At 37.1% G+C, this 20,548-nt stretch overlaps 1 protein-coding gene across 1 annotated transcript in view; it reads left to right on the forward strand.

The window, feature by feature from the left end:
- LOC149532812 (eukaryotic translation initiation factor 3 subunit I-like) overlaps window positions 1-20,548 on the forward strand; it is a 53,578-nt gene that overhangs the window by 21,342 nt on the left and 11,688 nt on the right. The window contains exons 3-4 of the mRNA XM_089807762.1: window positions 5,737-5,952; window positions 14,818-14,945. Of these exons, the coding sequence (XP_089663888.1) occupies window positions 5,737-5,952; window positions 14,818-14,945 (344 nt within the window). The remainder of the gene's footprint in view (window positions 1-5,736; window positions 5,953-14,817; window positions 14,946-20,548) is intronic.

A 20,548-nucleotide genomic window follows, 5' to 3' on the forward strand; every position in this document is an offset into this window, starting at 1 on the left:
TCCAAGTGACAAAAATGATGAAGTTTTGTGACACTTCAAAGGAGTAGTAGTTGTAAAAAGGTTGTGATCATTGCAAAGGGTAGACATGATGAAGATGTGTATCTTTTGTCCACATTGGAATATATAAAGGGATGATGTTTCATTTGAGGACAAGGAAGGGAGAGAAACTTGGGGAATAATATATTATTCTCAAAGGCAACTATGAAGAGTGCTGATATTTTCAATAAAGTGGTTTCATTCCAAGCCAAAAAGGAGTAGAACAATAAAATATTATTATTATTCAAATTATGAAGAATAAAACAAAGTAAAAGGTGATTCTGAATGGGGACATTACAAAAGAAGACAAATAGGGGTTACCGATGGCAATTGTGATGGTGCATATGGTGGCTCTTGCTTGCATAATATTGTAATGAAAATTCCCATGTGGCTGTAGCATGTTATTTTTCTAAATATTATAATGTCATTTCAGTGAAGATAATAGAAAGCAAGTGTTTTTGTTCTTACCATTGTTTGATTCTTGCAATTTTCAGTTTGTTGTCTCTGTGTTTGGGTTAGTAAGGGGAGGACCTTTCATCAAATGAATTTCCCATTTACGAGTTGCAACAATAGCAAGGACAACTTGAATGGAATTCATTTTGGTGATTATTGCAAAAGTCTCAAAGTAGTCAATCCTAGTAATCTAGGACAGTCTTTTTGCAACCAAATGAGCTTTGTGTTTATTAACCTACCCATCTGGAGTAAATTTATTCCAATAGATCAATTTGCATCAAACAAGTTTCATTCCCTTAGAAAGAAGGACAAGATCCCAAGTATGACTCCTTTCCAAGGAATTGAACTCTTCTTGGATAGTTGCATCCCACTCAGGGATACTTGAAGCTTCCCAAAAGGACTATGGGTTAGAAGATGAAGCAGTGAAGAGACATGGAACCTTTTGAAATTGTGACCTTGTTCTTCTAGTATATAAAGAATCACCAACCCAATCACTTGCTAACACTAGTGGCTAAAGGAGCACGAAGAGGTTCTTATTGACTCAAAAGCTTGCACCCTTGCTTGAGGTACGACCCTCAAGCGACCCTGTGTAACATGGAAATGACCTCCAAGTGTGGGACTTGTGCTGTGAGGTCGAATCTCCGGAGAAGGCCAGCTTCCTTACTATCAAGATGCACCTAAACTAAAATTGGGAAGGAAAAGGCAGAGAGAGAACATAAATAAATTGCAGAAAGGAAAGGGGGTGATGCACTAGATAGAAATATGGTTACAACTCTGCCTACAACTGCACAAAACATGAATAAAACACCCAAATACATAGATCTTGGCTCAAATCTACTCTTTCAAGATTTACATGAAGGAATCTACTCTTTCAAGATTTACATGAAGGTAAAACCAATGAAATGTTGCAAGGAAACAGTTCACAAGACAACATTCAGTAGCATACTACACATGATATGCAAACATGAAAGAACAAACAAGAAATAATCCATACAAGGCATAAAATGCATAATATATCAGACTAGCAAGATGAGGTAGAAGCTAAGTTTTCAATTCATGGAAGGCAAAAGATTACAAATACAGAGCATAATGCTGCTGCAATGAACTCGAGAAGAACATGAAGAACTCTTTGAAAGATATTTACAACTTTCCTTTATAGCTTAGGCATAACTCTGATTTTACATGAAGTTTGAACCCAATAGAACTGCAGTAAAGTTGCAGAGAGCAGCAATAAATGAATATCAGGGCTAAATCTGATCTTGAAATCAACTTGCTGTTTGGAAGTGACAGGAAGAAACCAAAATCAATGCACCCAGCCATAAGAGAGATTAAATCCAAAGATCTGATCATACAATCCATAAAGAGGCATGGAGAAGCATTAATGTCCTGGAACAAAGCCCTAGATGTCGATTTGCAATGAAAGAACAGTCCTTGTAATATGTCATGGCCGCAACAAATGAATTCATGCTGCTGTAAAAAACGCGGGGTGGGATAACATGAGATGTTAACCCACCACAAAAATACAGAGTTGACCCGCATGAAAAGAATCAAATCTGCCCTAGAAAGATGAGCTGTCGATGTAGATCTTCATTTTGGAATGAATGGCCCAGATGCTATGAAAAAATCCCCAAGACATGAATAAAACAAAACCGTAGATCAAGATCCTCTTTATATCAAATGGATGGCTTGGATGAAGCAAGGAATCTCCAAAGATGGATCTAAATCCAACGGTCATCGCATCTTCGCAAGAGCAAAAGGTAGTAATGCGAAAATACGCGAACTGTCCGATCAAAAGAAACCTAGCACAAGAAGAATCCGCCACGTGGCACAAATCTGACAGTGGACACCATTCCCAACACACGATGGAGGAGGCAGCAACTACTTCACCATTTTGCGGAAGCAAGAAAAGACACTTTTCGAAATAGTGAATTTCGCTTTTTCGGAAAGGCAAAAGGTTAAGCCTTCCGAAATAGTGAAATTTGCTATTTCGGAAAGAGCACGAAAGTGCTTCTTTGAAATAACTTGAAATCAACTTCTTGTTTCAAAGTGACATAAAGAAACCAAAATCAATGCACCTAGCCATAAGAGAGATCAAATCCAAAGATTTGATCATACAATCCATAAAGAGGCATGAGAACCATTAACACTGTGGAACAAGGCCCTAGATGTCGGTTTGCAATGAAAACAATCCTTGTAACATGTCATGGCTACAACAAATGAATTCGCACCATTGTAAAAAATGCAGGGTGGGATAACACGAGATGTTAACCCGCCGCGAAAATACAGAGTTGACCTGCGCGAAAAGAATTAGATCTGCCCCAAAAAGATGAGCCGTCGATGTAGATCTTCATTTTGGAATGAACGGCCCAAATGTTGCAAAAAAAATCCCCAACGCATGAATAAAACCCAACCATAGATCAAGATCCTCTTTATATTAAATGGATGACACTGGATGAAGCAAGGAATCTCCAAAGATGCATCTAAATTTGATGGTCATCGCATCTTTGCAAGAGTAAAAGGTAGCAATGCGAAAATACGAGAACCGTCCAATCAAAAGAAATCTAGCACAAGAAGAATCCACCATGCGGCACAAATTTGATGGTCGACATAATTCCCAATGCGCGGTGGAGGAGGTAGCAACAACTTCGCCATTTTGTGGAAGCAAGAAAAGGCACTTTCTGAAATAGCGAATTTTGCTTTTTCAAGAAGGCAAAAAGGTAAGCCTTTTGAAATAGCGAAATTCGCTATTTCGAAAAGAGCATGAAAGTGCCTCTTCGAAACAGTGAAAGTGGTTAACACGAAATGTTAACACCTGTAGATGCATGTGTTAACCCACAACTTGGCAAAAGAGGGAATCGAGTTTACTTGGTCAAAGAACAAACTGAATTAGCTCGGTCAATGAAGGAACTGAGCCAACCTGATTCATGAAGAGACTGAGTTAACATCAAATGTTAACCCCAACCAAATCGCATGTTAACCCACAACAAAGAAAACAGTCTGTTGAAGATATCTTTGATTGGTTATTGATGATGGGCTGAATGGGGGTCAAAAATGGCCAACAGTTCTCAAATCAAAAGAATTTGGAGGAGAATCCTCATCCTTCTAATAACAGTTGTTGGAGAGATGAGCATTATCATTATCATTGTCATCTAAAGCAAGAGGATTAAGATCTTCAAATGAACTATCATTATGATGCAGTGACTCCAATGTGATAGTGAATGGAGAATTACTACAAGTTGAGCTAGCATGACTCCTCAAAACGAGCACTTCTCTCAATGAACAGCTCATGAGTGGTAGTATCTAGATGCTTGAATGCTTTGACAACATCTGAGTATCCATCAAATATGCAAAGCTTTCTCTACGGATCCATGCCCTGTGTTTTGTTGCTAGAATGATAGCCCGTTCATGAGAATCTAATACTCAAAAGTGCTTAATTGAGTGTATCTGACCGGTTCAAGCTTCAAAAGAAGTAACTTCCTTCACAACTTTGTGGGGGATTGACTTTGGATATAACATGCCTAGTTTATGGCTTCTACCAAATATGGCGGTACTAAAGATTTGTAGTGTATCATACAGTTAACTATTTCTTTCAAGAATTGATTCTTCCATTTTGCAGCTCTGTTTTGTTGAGGGCTATAGGAAATTACATGCTGCACGCTACTGTCCTTTGAAGTACAAATCGCTCAAACCTGCTATTAACATATTCCCCCCCATTATCTGTACACAAAACTTTGTCAGATTTCCTAGATTTTCTCTCTACAAATGCCTTGTTGTCAAAGAGCTAATCAAAGACTTCTGACTTATATTTGAGAAAATATACAAAAGTGCATCTAGAAAAATCATCATTAATGGTCAAAATATATCGGGCTCTCTTGAAAGATGGATATGGAAATGGTCCAATTGTGTGTACCAACTCCAAAGTTGTGAAGGTTTTTGAGTAGTGCCTTTGTCAAATTTCTCTTCTGGATGCTTGTATAGAATGCATTCATGGCAAAGACCATTAGAAGAGAGAGAGAGAGGCAATCTTGTAATTATGTAATGTTGATTAAGTTGTTGGTAGTTTAAGTAACCAAATTGCATATGCGACAAGTTAATTAGAATGAATGAGCAAAGCAGACAATGGAGGATCATGAACAAAATGAGAAAACAAATGAAGTCATGACTGATGATGTGCTCTTTCCAACTACAATTGTAGAATCATTGTGCAACTTGAATTACCACTCAATTCGTAGAAAACTCAGATTGCTTCCGTAAGGGCTAAACCTTATTGAGTGATCTATTATACTGATAGGAGATTAGTTGATAATGAGGGCACACAAAGATCATCATGGAATGTGCCATCACCCACATCAGTAGACCCTCTCCCTCATATTTCAACCAGAGTGTTATACTTATCACCCATTAAAATATAAGGTATAGAAAATTACTCCAAGGTTGCAAGTTCATCCTTTGATGAAGCCATGTGGTGTGAGGCACTTAATCAACAACCTAGATGGATGGTGGTGAAGCAACTGCTAGAGGGTCTTGCGTCCTGCTGTTTTCTTTACCCTTGTTAGACTCCTCATTTACGATAGGTACATTTGACCTTATCTTAGGCATGCCACCATTAGAAGATTGGGTCTCATTAGCTTTGTTTGGAGCAGCTTGTTTCTAATTATTCTTCTCATCGCTATTCTTTTGTTGCTTATCCTTATTGTTACAACTTTGCCCTTTTTGCTATTTGGTGCTTTGGTTGGAAATCAGGGTATGTGGCTTAGAGGATTTTAGTGTGCACATTTGGATTAGCTAATCTTGCTCCTGTGTGATAGAAATAGAAAAATTATCTAAAGATGACATGGTTAATTGGCTCCAAAATGCACCCTTAGTAGCATAGAAGGCAGAAACAAATTTGTGGAAAGGCTTTGTGTATAACAATGGCTCTCTTTACTTTGTGCAGAATTTTGCTCCAGGGTTTGGGTTATGGTTTATTGACTCATTTTAAATTTAACATGGATCAGAGTCATTCTCTTTTTAGTATGTCAACTCTCAATTGAAAACTAAAACCAAGTGGACCAGGTTTACTCAACATTTACATCATATTAATTGTTAAATAATAAAAGCTTAAGTGTTCTATAGTTCTCATGAGTTGTTTTAGTAATAATCTTGCTATTATAATTTCATTTATGCTAGATGAAATCATAGAAAATTTGTCAGATCTTGGTGAGAACATTTTTTTGAACATCTAATTCAAGTGGGTTTACAATGCAGGGGATTCTACACGTTTAATAACTGGCAGCGCAGATCAGACTGTCAAGTTATGGAAAGTGGAGAATGGAACACAGTTATATTCTTTCAAATTTGATTCACCGGCTAGATCTGTTGATTTCTCAGAAGGAGATAAGCTAGCTTTAATCACCACTGATCCATTCATGGAGTTGAGATCAGCCATCCATGTGAAGCGGATTGAGAAGGATCTGTCAAGGCGTAAGTGAATATCAATAAACTCATTACTGGTTCTTGTGATTGCTGATGCATAAGGAAATATTTTTTTGTAGTCTGTAAATGAAGATGCTACCTTTTTTCCTACATGGTCACCCAATATTTTTTGGTTCTTAGATTACTTACCAAGTAGATGAACTTTGTTCAGAAAAATTGTGAGCTACTACAAATGGAGGATGGTGTGTTTGTGCTCCTCTATTATATCCTTGTTTTCAAAGCACCCAGTGAATTGCCTATCTTTTTCCTTTAGTATGTGCTTCTCTATCATATTCGTGTTTTATAAGCATGCAAGTACCCATCTTGGTTGTAAGTATGCAATAAATTGTCTATATTTTTCTTTTGTTTGCGCTCTTCGATTTGATCTTCATTCTTGAAGCAACCATAGCTAGCTTATATTTTTTTTGCTTTACTTTTGTTTCCAAAATTCTGAGAAATTTATCGTAGCTTAAAGCCTTAATACACAAACATCAATTATTTATTTAACTTGTTATGTTCTGTTTTGTTATAGGCCCAGTTGTCAAACAAGAAGTTTTAGTATTGTTTCTGAATTTGTTTAATATGTATCTTGAAAATCATTTGCAATTAACTTTTAATTATAGAGATTTATTTTTTTATTTAAGATAAAAAGGACGTTAAAGTAGTACAGATCATACAAGTATAGATGACAATCGCAAAATGGCAATTGTTTTGAGTATAGGCATGACTTTTTTATGTTTTTATCTGTGATTTTCGGTATGGTTTTTACCTGCAATTTTCACATTATATATATATATATGGAGAGAGAGATGTACATTTTTTTTTAGAGTTTCAGTGAGGAAGTAATTTTGACTTTGTGGGTTGCTGTCATGATGTGATTCTAATTTGTCCATACCCTAGGTTTTGCAGTGCACGTTTTTCCCAGATTGCAACTGTGTAACAGGTGTTTTTATTTGAAGATTGGTAATATTCTTGTCTGTTTGGTGCCACGACTTGTTGGTAGTTTTTTGTTATTGTGATGTTGGTTTCTATACAATTCTCTTTGTGAAATACCTTTACTTTGTGTCTCCATCACTGAGGAAAAAACTAATGGAAAATACCAGTTTTCAATGTATGCTGTATTTCAAAGAAAGGCTGCATATCTCATAAAATTAGAAAATGTTTTTAACCTAGAAAATAGGTACAAGGAATTTTGTCCAAGTGGATAGACATGGATATTTTTTGCCTCTTATTTCCCTCGTTGAACAATCTCTAAGATGAACATAATCTACTCATTCAAATATGTATTTTGGCCTTCTAATTTGTGAGTAACAGGTCAAAAGCTAAATGTTTTGAGGTTTTCTTGAATTTGGAGGGACACTAAAGAATCAAATCACTAAAATTCTATTTGCTATTAAAATTTTTCATGCAGTTCTGTTACCTTAGAAAGGTGTGGAATTATTGGTTTCCCACTGCCAACTTTATCTGAAACAGAGGTACACTCACGTGTTGTGACTGCTAAGTTCCCGTGCTACCTTACCCACCCCCCCACCCCGGACCAGGTAAAGTTCGAACTGGTCCACGGTTCTGGTCTGGTTTGAACTTGGTTAGGGCAGGGTTCTTTTTTTGCCCTGCGGGTACGATTAGGTTCAAACTGGTTTCAAACCCGGGCAAACCAACACCAAAAAGCTTGAACCCACAGCAAACTGGGCCCCTCAGACAGCTGGAAAGTGCTTTTTTGGACTGAAATGGTTTTTGGCGTCCACAACACAAAAGTTGTTATGAATTGCTTTTGGTGGCTTCTCATTGTCATTTTATGTTTCCAAACAGGTTATTTTGTCTTAAGGAAGACTTACTATGATTACAAGTTTAACTGTTTATGGTGTTGTTGTTGTTTAAATGTGTATATACTACTATGCTACATTCTAATTTTAACTCATGCTTCATATATATATATCTATATCTATATATATACATACATACATACATACATATGTCTGTATGTATGTATGTATGTATGTATAATTTTTATAATTCTTACATGATTTTATTCTAACGAATCCAACCCTTTTCCAAAATTGTGAAAAACTTGTGAACTGGTTCTCGAACTTCGAACTTGGATCCGAACCCACCAGCTTAGGTTGTGTGCAATTGGTCTACTTGTTGGCTCACTTAGTGTAGGTTTATGGCAAGAAAAGGTTATATCAATTTGCATCAGCAGTTTATTATGAATTCAGCTCTGCTTTGTCAAAGCTTGTATACTATAACCAAATGGGGTTTAGAAAGGAATTGTGATGGGCTTTTCTCAATCATTTGATAATGTCATTTCCATTGGGTAATGGCTCTATTAGAATTTTTTAAGCATAGCATTATTTCAAACTATCCGCATCTCTCTGCAAGAATATCATTTAGGGAAAGACAGGAAGCAAGATTAAGGAGTTCGACAAACCTTGGCTGGTTAATCTTAGATGTCTTAAACTGCAGATCAAATGGAGTCTCCTTATTTGAAAAGCTTTCAACATGAGAAATGGATGTTTTTTATCATGAAAGAATATACTCATATATGTGCCCAAGTTTAATCACAGCTTGGGTTCTCTATTAAAACTTTCATTTCTGTATCCTGATTATGCAGTTTTACTATAACTGAGGGTTGGATCTTGACCCTAGCATATCAAGGGCTAGGACCTTTTAGTGTAAATCACGAGCAATTGTCAACAAAGTTTCTGTTCTAGTGTTTGAAACAAATTATCTCCTTATTGTAGGCTTTGAAATAGATGCAAGATGTGAACTCTAAACTTTAAGTTTACTAAATTGCCTTGGAGAAAGCATCTTGACAAAGCTGGATTAAGATCCTAGGCATTGAAACCAAGATGGGGGTAGTTTGATGATTCTATTGTGAGGTTCTCACACCATCGCACAAATTTTTTTGGGGACCCCCTTTTTTAGTCACCTTGGCGAATTTTTGGATTGTCCAACATTTTTCGATTTTTTGAGATTTTTGAGCCTTGGACACTTTTGGGCCAGTGGGAGAGACTTAGCTTATTTTTCACCCAGTTCCGCTTGATTTTCCAGAGCAACCAATTTCATCCTTGGGCTGAACAATTTTAAAGAGCAATATTTGGCAGGATAGAATTGTAAATTTGTACTTAGACGTTTTCTTTTGAAAATCTGGATATAACTGTGAAAATTTGAATAATCTTTCAAAAGGAAAATTTTGTTAGACTTGAGTTTTGGAAAATCTCAAATTTTGCTTTGGTGAAAATTTAAATTTTGTAGAGAGGCTAAATTGCAAAAAAATCGATTTTTGACTCTAGAGGCAATTTTACTTTTGTCAAATTTTTTAAATAGCATAGCAAAATCGATTTGGATAGGACTTGCAAAAATTGGCTTTAATAGATTAAAATTGTCTTGAAAACTTTTTGCCTTTAATGAAATTGGTAATTTAATATTGAAAAATGGCTTTTGGTTAGCCAAAATCCAATTTTAATGACGTATTAATTACTAAATCCTCATTAAATGGAAATATTTAACATCTCCAAGGCACCATTTAATTTCTTTTTGCAATTTGGAGCTAATTGACAATTTTCTTTTTGGCAAAATTAAATATTAAGCTAAGTATTTAATTGTGGGCCTTAATTTTTATTAAATTTTTTTTTTTTTCTCTCCTCCAGGACCAAGTCGGCTAGCTTAGAGGGAGTGAGAAGTTGGGTATAAGAGGAGGCCTCTCTCCCATTTCTTCCTCACTTTTCATTTTTCCTCTCCATGCTTTGGCGAATTTCATTGAGGAGCAGATTTTGGTGTGTGGCGAATTTGTTTCAAGGCAGATTTCCTCCATTCCTTGGCGATTTTCCTCTTGGGACAGAATTCTCATTGTTAGAAGACTTTGCAAAGGGCAGATTTCCTCCATTGTTTGGCGATTTCTGCTAGGGCAGATCTGATTTGTGTGCCATGGGTGATTTGTGTGAAGGTCTGATTTTCTTCATTTAGGGCTGCACTTTTCATATTAGACTTAGGCGATTTTTGTTGGGAGAGAGGATACATGAGAAAGTTTGATTTTTTTCTTTGAGGTCAAGTGGTGGATAGCTTTAGAGGTTTAAATTTCTGATTTGCAAAGGATTTGAAGTTCTTGAGGTCTAGTCCTAATTCCGAAAAGTCGCTGTACGATTATTGGTTAAGGTGAATTTTAATCATTTAGGGTTGAAAGGGGTCCTTAAGCTGACATCCTTTTTTCGTTCTAGTCTTAGGATTGCTTCCCTTGGTTCTACTTGCCTTTTGGCCCACCACTTTACCATCTCGTAATAGGGTGACGAGTATGGAGGATGTTAGTGCAAGTAAGAATCCCAAGCCGACAAACACTAAGAAAGACAAAGAGGATATGATGCCCAAAACACCCTTCTCAAAAATGAAGAGAATAACCAACGCCAATATGGGTACAGTGGACATGATATGGATGAAGGAAAGACTAAAGGAAGGACACTCCCCCTTGGCAAAGAGGATATACAGAAGCAAAATTGTACATGCAATAGCTTTTCCTCCTACATTGCCGTTTTTGGAATTGATTATGGAATGTGCATCTAGATTTGATCTAAACAGTAAATCCATCATTTTTGATGAAGGGAAGAGAGTGTTGGCCAACATCAGCGAACAAGCAATTGAAGAAACATTCAACATTCCCCAGTACAAAGGCATGACGGTTGTGATGATGGATCAGGCAACCAAATCATTTCAAGATAGCCAAGAGGCCTATTTCACGCATATAAAGCAGAATTGGATTCATAAGGGAAAGAAAGGTTTTAGCAGATCATCAAGGTTCACAATGGTAGATTTCAAACTAGAATATGGTGATCTCGTGGTTCTTCTATGCCGGATCATGGGCCTAACTCAAGGGATGCAATTTGAAAACTGGATGTACTTCTTCATGGATGAGATTGAAAAGGGGAAAAGAAGATTTGATTGGGCTAAGATCATAAGCGAGAACTTAGAATTGCAACTTAGAATCGTACAAAACCAAAGGCAATTCTACATGGGCTCCTATCTGTTCTACCTAATTACTAGATTGTACAAGAGTCCGAGACTTAAAGCCTTAGAAGAAGTTGGTAGTGGGCCGGGGCAATATTTGGTACATGAATGCTATCCGCAGCTCCATTTGCATAACAACAAGGATTACAAGATATTTTGTGATGCCTTCACCATGAAGACAGTAAGGGTATTACAAGGGACACTTGCTAAGAGACTTTCACCGGAAGTAGAAGCAAGAATTAGGAAGTACGGAAGTTGGTTCATCCAATTTTTGCAATTTACATACATTAGAGTGGCAGGAAGTATAGTTTGTCCCAAGAGGCTTCCAAGGTACCCACCTGACAAGGTAGTTTTAATGGAATTGGCTAGGCAACTTGAGCACTATGATAGAATAATGAGAAACGAAGGAAAAACAGGCGTTACATTCTCAATCATAATTGGCATTGATAGTTGCCCAAATCGGTCCTCCTTTGAAGCTGCGGAGAAGGAATTGGAATGGTATCCTCTAGGATGGTATAGAGCAAGGCAAGGATTTGATCCTAATGGCCTTATCAAGGTATCTCATGGAAATGAATTCAAGCATGTTCCCACCATAGAAGACTTTTGGGCCAATGCCAAAGATGACTTTCATGTGAGAAAGCTAGCTTCTCAAGGCTGTTGGTGAACATGATGAGGGCTATCAGATGGAGAGGCCTTGATATTCTGGATCAACTGGAGGATGATGGAAATGTGCTAAGAGAAGATTATGATACAGTAGAAGGAACATAATTGAATCTAGTGGATTGGGGTGACCATCAGGATCCTTCCTTGGAGGCAGTCGCAAGGGCAGTAGATTTACATACTGAAGCGTGGTATAATGAAAGACTAAGGAAGCTGCAAAGGCAAAGGATTCCCCTTACCTATGAGATGATGATGCCAAAAGAGAGACAAGTAGAATCAGCCGGATAGAGGAATGAAGTAGCCGGCAACAGGAAATGGTTAGAAACTGCAAGAAGAAACTTTTGGAGGTAGAGAAGGGCAAAGAACATCCGGAACCTCTAGCCAAGAGACAACACGTAGCGCCATCAAGAGAGAGTATAATTGAGTCTAGAAGCCAAGAGGTCAATTCAAGTGATAAAGGGGCAGCGGTAGAGGAGCTCTGATTTGGAATAAAGTGGCTATAGTGAGAGCACCGAGTACTCCCCTCTCTCAGAGAACCAACAAGGAAATGATATCGCAGAAACTAGTAGAGAAGAAGATGGGCCAATCAACATTGAGGCAACAAGTCAGGCACTTGAGGCCGTTGGTGATGCTTTGTTAGTCGAACCAAACCCAGATTTGGGGAAATGCACTGCACCACTATGGTTAAGGCAAATGCTTATGCCGAGAGGCAAGGTGGTAACTGCCCACACAGTGGAAGACATCTAGGGGTTAATGGGAAACGGTGATAGCGAGAACCAAAAACAAATGGCAAAAACGGTGGCAAGGGTAATTAGGAGCGACAGTGATGATCACTGAAAGGTTCAGATTGCTATTCCAACAATCAACAAGGCAGTGGATGAGATCGCAGTCCAGGAATATGAGACAGTGGAACATAACTTGGGAAGGAATACAGATGATATGGAGTGTGAGGAGGTCCAGGAAGGTATAGCATCGATCAGAGAAAGGTTGAGGAAGGCAAATGAAAGAATAGTAAAGTTGGAGGCCGAGATCAAATATTGGAGAGATTGCCAACCCATCCAACAGCTGCACTAGGCTCCCCTTCCTCAAGACAATGGGAGCAATTTAGAAGAGATATTAGCGCAGCTACATGAAGTTAGGGGTTGGATCCATGATACAATCCAAGAGGGGTGAAATTGCTTGCCTTCATCGCGACATTCCAATCATTAGTGGTTGTTAGAGACAGGTTCAGATTATTCGAAGAGGAGTGGAAAGATTTCTTTCCCATCAAAGATTTGGCTATTCCTAGGCTACATGCGTTCATTGGGCTACCAGAGGCATATTTGCAAAGGGCCAGGTTGGTTGATGAGAGAGGATTGAGTATAGCTGAATCTTGGTTTGTTGCATTGACTACCAGATTTAGAACACTTGAAGAAATACATAATGAGATTGCATGGCACAGCTCAAGCGTCGACACTTCTATTTCAACCATGATGAGCGACGTTAGGGTGGCACTTGATTTTGAGGATATCAGAGAAGAGGATGTCAATGAGACAGATTTTGGATCGAGGTTGGATGAGTTAGGAAAGGTTGTTATCAAGAAGAAGCATTTGGGCACCCTTTCCTCTCTCAATGCTTTTATTGGATTTGCGAAGGAATATGAGAAGGATCACGAAAAGATACTACAAGCAGCGAGTGGCGTGGCGAAGTCAGCAGAACTCAGGGTGAAGCACACACCTTGTCCTCCTATGGAAGAAGTTAACGAAAGGCTAGCTAAGTTCATTTCCTTAGCTAAGAAAATGAAAGAAAAAGGAAGAGTTATATTAGAAGATCATTTGATGTAAGCCCAAGTGGCAATTTCTTTTTTCTTCTAGAATAGGACAAGTGTCTATTTCTCATCGGCCACCATTTTGGTGCCTTCTCATTGGTTGCCACTTTTTGCACTTTTTTCATTGGTCCATTGATGAGGTGGCATCTTCTCATTGGCCGATGGGGTGGCAACCCTAATTAGGGTTTTTAAGATCCAATCTTGATCGTTGATCTTGTTTTGATCTCCACCATCCGTTCTATTTTTGGCCCCTATATAAGGCCTTTTGCTCTCATTTGTAAAGTGTTGGAGAAATTGTTGCTAAAATAATACCAAAATCGCTCTCTTTTTCATTGTTGTGACCTGCATGGTGATTAAGAACATTGGGTGTTATTGCATGTTTTCTACTTCCACATTGTTAGATTTCTTTTCAAGTTGTTGAAGCAAATTTCATTTCAAGTTGTTTAAGCAAGAGTAAAGTAGATGGATAGTTGCATGGTAGCATTAGTAGATGTTTGATAGGGATCAATACTAGACCACTAGCATCCTAGCGGTTGGTTGGGAAGCTTTGTGTGGTAAACTAGTTTATTATTCCTTCGAATCATTGCACCTGTGGAAGTGAGGCTGCTGGTCAGCTCTCATTAGGTTCGATCCCTCTCCATTTGCTAACCTTCCATTCATAGGAGTAGGAGTAGAATAGTGAGTAGTTGGGTAGTCGAAGTTTAGAAAGAGAAGTTAGAGAAGTAAGTCAAATATGAGAACACATCCATTCAACTTCCACTACCACCTCTTTCCCACCAACATCATCATTGGCAGACACATCCTACATCATCACCGCCATCAACATTATCTGCCCTCGCACATTTCACAAACCAAACCGCCATCACCTTCATCCCACCGAAGTCCAAGTCATCCTCAACAATTTGCGTAAGGCCTTCTACGTGATTACCAGTGAATCACATCGATAAAACTGAGTAAGTATCCACAAGTGTAAGGAACATTGGAGTTATTCTCATATCCCGTGAGCAATAACTTTTCAAGAGAGGAATTGTATGTTTGATACTCCGTATTGGATATCCAATTACTAATATGTTAGGTAAGTAATACAAAACTCACATCAACAGATTCAAACATTAACTGTGATGCTGGAGAGGTTTATGACTTGAAGGATAGGAAGCTATAAGGTTTCCTTTGATTGTCTTAAATTGAGGGATATGGTAATTGGTAATGCCTTTGCCAAATTCCTAATGAAGAAAGTTAAACATAGAAAATAGGAAAAACAAAGTTGACTCTGCATTGTGCTATATAGTTGGTTTAACTTTTTTCTATTTTGTCTATACTTTGTTGTTCTCTTTTTTTTCCTAAAAGTAGTGTGTAGCAAACGCTTATGGTCTGTGTCTTACATTATGTTACCATGCTCTATAATGCAGAGGATTCTGAGTCAGTACTCACAATACCTGGGTCTAAAGGCAGGATAAACAGAGCTGTTTGGGGTCCCCTAAATAGGACAATAATCAGTGCTGGAGAAGATGCTGTTGTACGGCTATGGGATTCAGAGGTATGTGATGGATATTCATTTTTAATTTGCATTTCTGAATTTTGTAATGGTATAATAATTGTTTGATATCATACAGCTGATATTATTTTTCATTTTTGATTTTATATTTCTAGGTTTTGTAATAGTAAATCACAATAAAATTACAGTATTAGAAACGTATCTCTAATACAGGAGAGATTGATTTGATATACCTAAGAATGCTTTTTAGTGACATGTATGTCCATGAAACTTAATGAGTACTTAGATGTTTTCTGTGGTCTTGGACATCTTTATGACCATTCATCCTAGGCAACATTGTTCAACTTAGATGTTTTCTGTGGTCTTGGACATCTTTATGACCATTCATTCTAGGCAACATTGTTCAAATAACTCTACATGGTTTGGGAAGTAGGATGCAAATGGATATTTACTTTTAATTCTCATTTCTGAATTTTGAAATGGTACAATAATTGTTTCAGATTGTACATTTGAAATTATGTTTCATTTTTTCTTTTAATATTTCTAGGTTTTGTAATAGTAAATACTAAATACACAGTACTAGCATTAGAAACCCATGTCTAATATATGAAAGATTTACTTGGCATCCCTAAGAATGCTTTTGAGTGACATCTTTGTCCATGGAACTTTATGAGTAGTTAGATTTTTGCTGTGGTCTAGGGCATCTTTAAGTCCATCCAATTTAGGAAGCATTATTGGAATAAAATTGCAATACATGGTGTGGAAAATAGGATGCAAATGTTACACGTGGCATGAGAATCATGGTGTTTACCTTATGTTTGAGTTTCCTCAACATTCCTTTGGTCTGAAAATGCTCTCTTTTCTGAGTCCTAGTAATTGTGGATGTACATGTATGTTGAAGTGGCTGGAAATGGAATCTTATTTAAACTTACATTTGATTCTATAAATGATGCTCCTAGTAGAGAGGTGATTGAAAGGTTTATTTTCAAAGAATATTTATAGTGTGGATTGTAAATAATTTAATAAAGATAAAAAGAGTTAAATATCAAGGTTGCACAGGGACATGGGTACTTAGGGTATCTACACCAGTACGGGAAGGACTCTTTTTCAAAATAGTGGATGGGGTACTTGGATATTTTTTAAATATAATTTGATATTTTATAGAAAGTCTGAAAATATGAGTCATGAGAGTGGTTTTTCAAAACAAAAACAGTGATAAGTTTTGCAGATGTAATGTATTGTTTTCAGTTTCAGATTTGCAATATGTTTGCAAACAGTGGTAATAATAAATGATAAATGTCTAAATGCTTAACAGAGAAGGCAGGCTTTAAACATGAACGAGAAGATCATAAATCATATAAGGCAGACTTTAAACATGACCAAGAAGATCATAAATCATATAAGTTATAACAATGACATATTGCAAATGATAAACTTCTGACTTGAACAGTGATATAGTTTACTGTTAGTCAATATTGTATCAAAGTTTCAAACTGATTATGTATTGAATTAAACTTGATAAACAAGAAGCTGTTTCGCAAACAAAAAACCGAAGCAAAAATAAAAAGTCTTGATCAAGGTCCTTTTAACAATGATGCTCTCCATTGAGTACCCGGTACTTGGATACATGGGTATGCATCCAAAGGGTGTGGGTACGCGTACCCATGCAACCTAGTTAAATATACTTATGTTTGGTTGAAAGTCTAGCCATTAGGTAATTATTATTAATAAAAAAATATCTCTGCAGCCTATTAGAAATAACTTGTAAAAACCGCAAATTTGCATGTGATTATGGAGACCTTGTTTTTGCTGAGCAAATTGTAGAGATGTCTTTCCAAATTGGCTTTGCCAAATACAAATATGTAAAGTTGCATGGACACAGATACAAAACAAATATGTATATGATATTTCATACATATACATCCATATTTTTAGATACGCAATATGGATATGGCTGGATACGACATTAATAAAAAATACACATTTTATATAATTTTCTAAGTTATTATAGGTGGCTTTTTCATTACTTCAAAAAAAGTGCTATATAAAAAATTATAAAATAATTATAATATATTTTAACACTAGGTTGTTGGTTCGGGTTCAGTTCCAAGTTGGAAGTTCGAGAACCGGTTCGCAAATTCATCAAAATTTTGGAAAGGTGTTTGGGTTCTTTAGTACAAAAACATGTAAATACACACACACACACACACATATATGAAGCATGAGTTAAAATTATAATATATTGTAGTAGCATAAACACATTTAAACAACAAAAACACCATAAACAGTTAAACTTGTAATCATAGTGATCATACCATCATATAGTACAATCAACTTCAACATCAAAGATTCAAAACATAATAAATATCAAGTTCAAGTGTCATTGTTTCACGTTCATTGTTCAACTGATGGAATGAAAATCAGAAATAACTATTAATATTCTAAGTTCTTCAATCTTCATCTTCTTTGGTATTACTTGAGCTAAGGCCAATGGGATCAGCAGCAGAAGCAACAATGGTATTGACATAAAAGTCATCAAAATCATTGATTCTAAGTCGAGCAGTGGAAATGTCCAAGTTTGCAATCTCTGCACCTATATCCCACTTCTTTGTCTTCCCTTCTTTGTATTCTTTACTCTTGTGCGAAAGAAGACGCAAGTTGTTATGCACAAATACCAAGTTCTTTGCTTTTTTTGATTGCAACCTGTTGCGCTTCACCAAGTGGATGAAAGAATAGGTGCTCCAGTTTCTTTCTGATGCAGAAGAACTAGCAAACTATGAAGACAACACATGGTAAGCAATTAAAAAAGAATTAATTCAATCTTATAAAAAATTTAAAATCACTTTCTAGTCATGATTCTGTTGAAGATAAAGTGAGCAATTTTAAAAATAAATAAATAAAACTTGCTTGTGATTGCTAGGGGCTGCAATGTTTGGAATCTTTGGCCATGGAGGTACCACCAACTATGAGCATCCTTCTTGAACCGATGATGAAGAGCATCGTTACTTAGACCTCTAGCATTCACAAACTCTATAAACTCATCCATGATTACGTCTCTCATATCATCATCAAGAAATATTCTTTTAAATGCTGCTTGTTACCCGTTAGACACTTCCATATCTCTATATGTTGGCAACCTTCCTGGTAAACTACAATATTGAGAGCTATAGTATTTGGGCGTTAAGGCATAGGCAAGCAAATGTAGTGGATTGGTCATTTTATTCCATCTTTCAACAATAATTACTTGCTCTTATTTGAAAAAGGTCTCTTGTAGGTCTTGCTCCTCCTTATTTATAATTTGCTTGATCTTCTCAAGCATTGAGTCTATGCTATCATAGATATCTCCAAGACAAGGCCTATCCTCATTAGTAGACTACAATATTGGGAGCTGTAGTATTTGGGCGTCAAGGCATAGGCAAGCAAATGTAGTGGAGTGGTCATTTTTGTTCCATCTTTCAACAATAATTACTTGCACTTGTTTGAAAAAGGTCTCTCACAGATTTTGCTCCCTCTTATTTATAATTTGCTTGATCTTCTCAAGCATTGAGTCTATGCTATCATAGATCTCTCCAAGGCAAGGCCTATCCATGTCAGTGTACCTGAGCATGCTCATAATGGGCTTAGTGATCTTAAGGAGATATTGCACACGTTCCCACCATGACTCGGCCAATAGCCTATCCTTTATTTTGTTTTCTCTATCAATGTTCTTTTGCTTCCATACACCTCAATTGTGGCTGATTACCTACCTTGAAGTGCATCTTTCACTTGCACAAGTCGTCTCAAGACGATTATATGTGATGCAAAATGGGTCTTAGCAACCCGTGACATAAATTAGAGTAAAAAACAACTACTATTAGATACATATTTTAGAAAAGCATATACATTGCACAAAAAAAAATATGAAAAATCAGAAATTGGCAAATATAAAAAATTAAATTACTAACTTGAGTTCAAGTTCATTTAGCTTCAGTAGCTCCAATTTTGAGTATTTCCTAAAAAGAGATGGAGTCATGTGGTGGTTTGTGACAAACATTTGGATGTCCTTAGCCTCTTCATACACTGTTTTGATCCACTCAATTTGGTTCCCAATCTTCTATAGCATAAGATTGAGTGAATGGACCACACAAGGTGTCAAAAAGATATGATGATATCAGGCTTCAACCAACAAACCACCTGCCCTACAATTCTTTGCGTTGTTTGTTATGACTTGGATAATGTTTCTTGCACCCACTTGTTCAATGACCTCAATTAGGATATTAGCAATAAATGACCCATCTTTTACTTGGTCCTCACAATACACAGCTTTTAGAAACATTACTCCTTTAGGGGACATCACAAGGACATTGATCAAGGGACGGTTCCCGGAATCCTTCCACCCATCTGAAAGAATTGTCATCCTTGTCTCAACCCATGAGTCCCTTATAGGCTTCAATTGATCTTCAATCTGTTGGACCTCTTGATCCAACAAGGTGGTGTGCACTTTCTCATACCCGTGACCACAATACCCTCTTGGAGCTCCATTGGCACCCCTCAACATGTCTTTCCAAAATGGAGAGCGAATAACATTAAAGGACAGCCCATTTACATACATGCATCTTCCCCACCTTAATTTCTATAATTTCCCAACACTTATTTTGAAATGTAGTTTCTAGTGGTCCTTTCTCGTGTACAAGGGGGATAGATTCAGTGTCAGTGTCTGCTACGGTACTTATAAAGGGGTGGTCTTGTACTATAACATCTAGGGGGGGGGCGGGCAGGGGGGGGGTTGCATTCTCTTTGCTCTTTTACTTTTACTTTTATTGCTGTCAAGTTCTGTTGCCCTATGTCCTCTCTCTTCTGCTGCCTTATGCTCTTCAATATATTTTAACAAGGTTTCATTTGTTATAGGGGCACCTTTTTTGCCAGGGCATTTCTTGACTCCTCTTCTAGTGTATCCACACAAATGACCTACCACATGATAATAAGAACTATTTCTTTCTACACAACTCCGACATCTCCAACGGAATGCACCACCTCTTGGAAGGGGTCTTATAATGCCTACATACTTCCATAGAGGAGAATTAGAGTAGGGTTCTATTATTTGTTCGGTATTGCCTATTGATGAAGAGGTAGATGCCATTTCTTTCCCTATGGCAAGAAATTAGATACATGTTCATAATTTATATGCAAGAAAATGACAAATTCCGAAAAAATGGAAAAGAACATATGAAGATTGAAAGAGAAATGGAAAAATGAAAAAACTAGAACAAAAACAATAGCAAATGGAATAAGATCTGACCTTTTCCAGCCATTGCAATCTTGCAAATGTGTATGAATGATGCACAAACACTTGAAGAACACCCACAAATCAATCTTCAAACTCCTTGCACAATTGGATGCTTCCTCAAAAACTTATTTGCTCTTCCTTAAGACAAATTAACCTGTTTGGAAACATACAATGACAATGAGAGGCCACCAAAAGCAATTCATAACAATTTTTAGGGTTGTGGATGCCAAAAAACATTTAATTTTTGCCCGAAATAGCACTTTCCAGCCGTCCGCAGGGCCCAGTTCGCTGCGGGTTCAAACCCGCAGGGCAAAATTCATACCCTGCCCGAACTGGACCAAAACTGCGGATTGGTTCAAACTTTTCCTTGTACAGGGGG

The sequence above is a fragment of the Cupressus sempervirens genome, chromosome 10 (assembly GCF_028749045.1).
Source record: "Cupressus sempervirens isolate cs-2001-9-10 chromosome 10, ASM2874904v1, whole genome shotgun sequence".
Classification (NCBI taxonomy): Eukaryota; Viridiplantae; Streptophyta; class Pinopsida; order Cupressales; family Cupressaceae; genus Cupressus; species Cupressus sempervirens.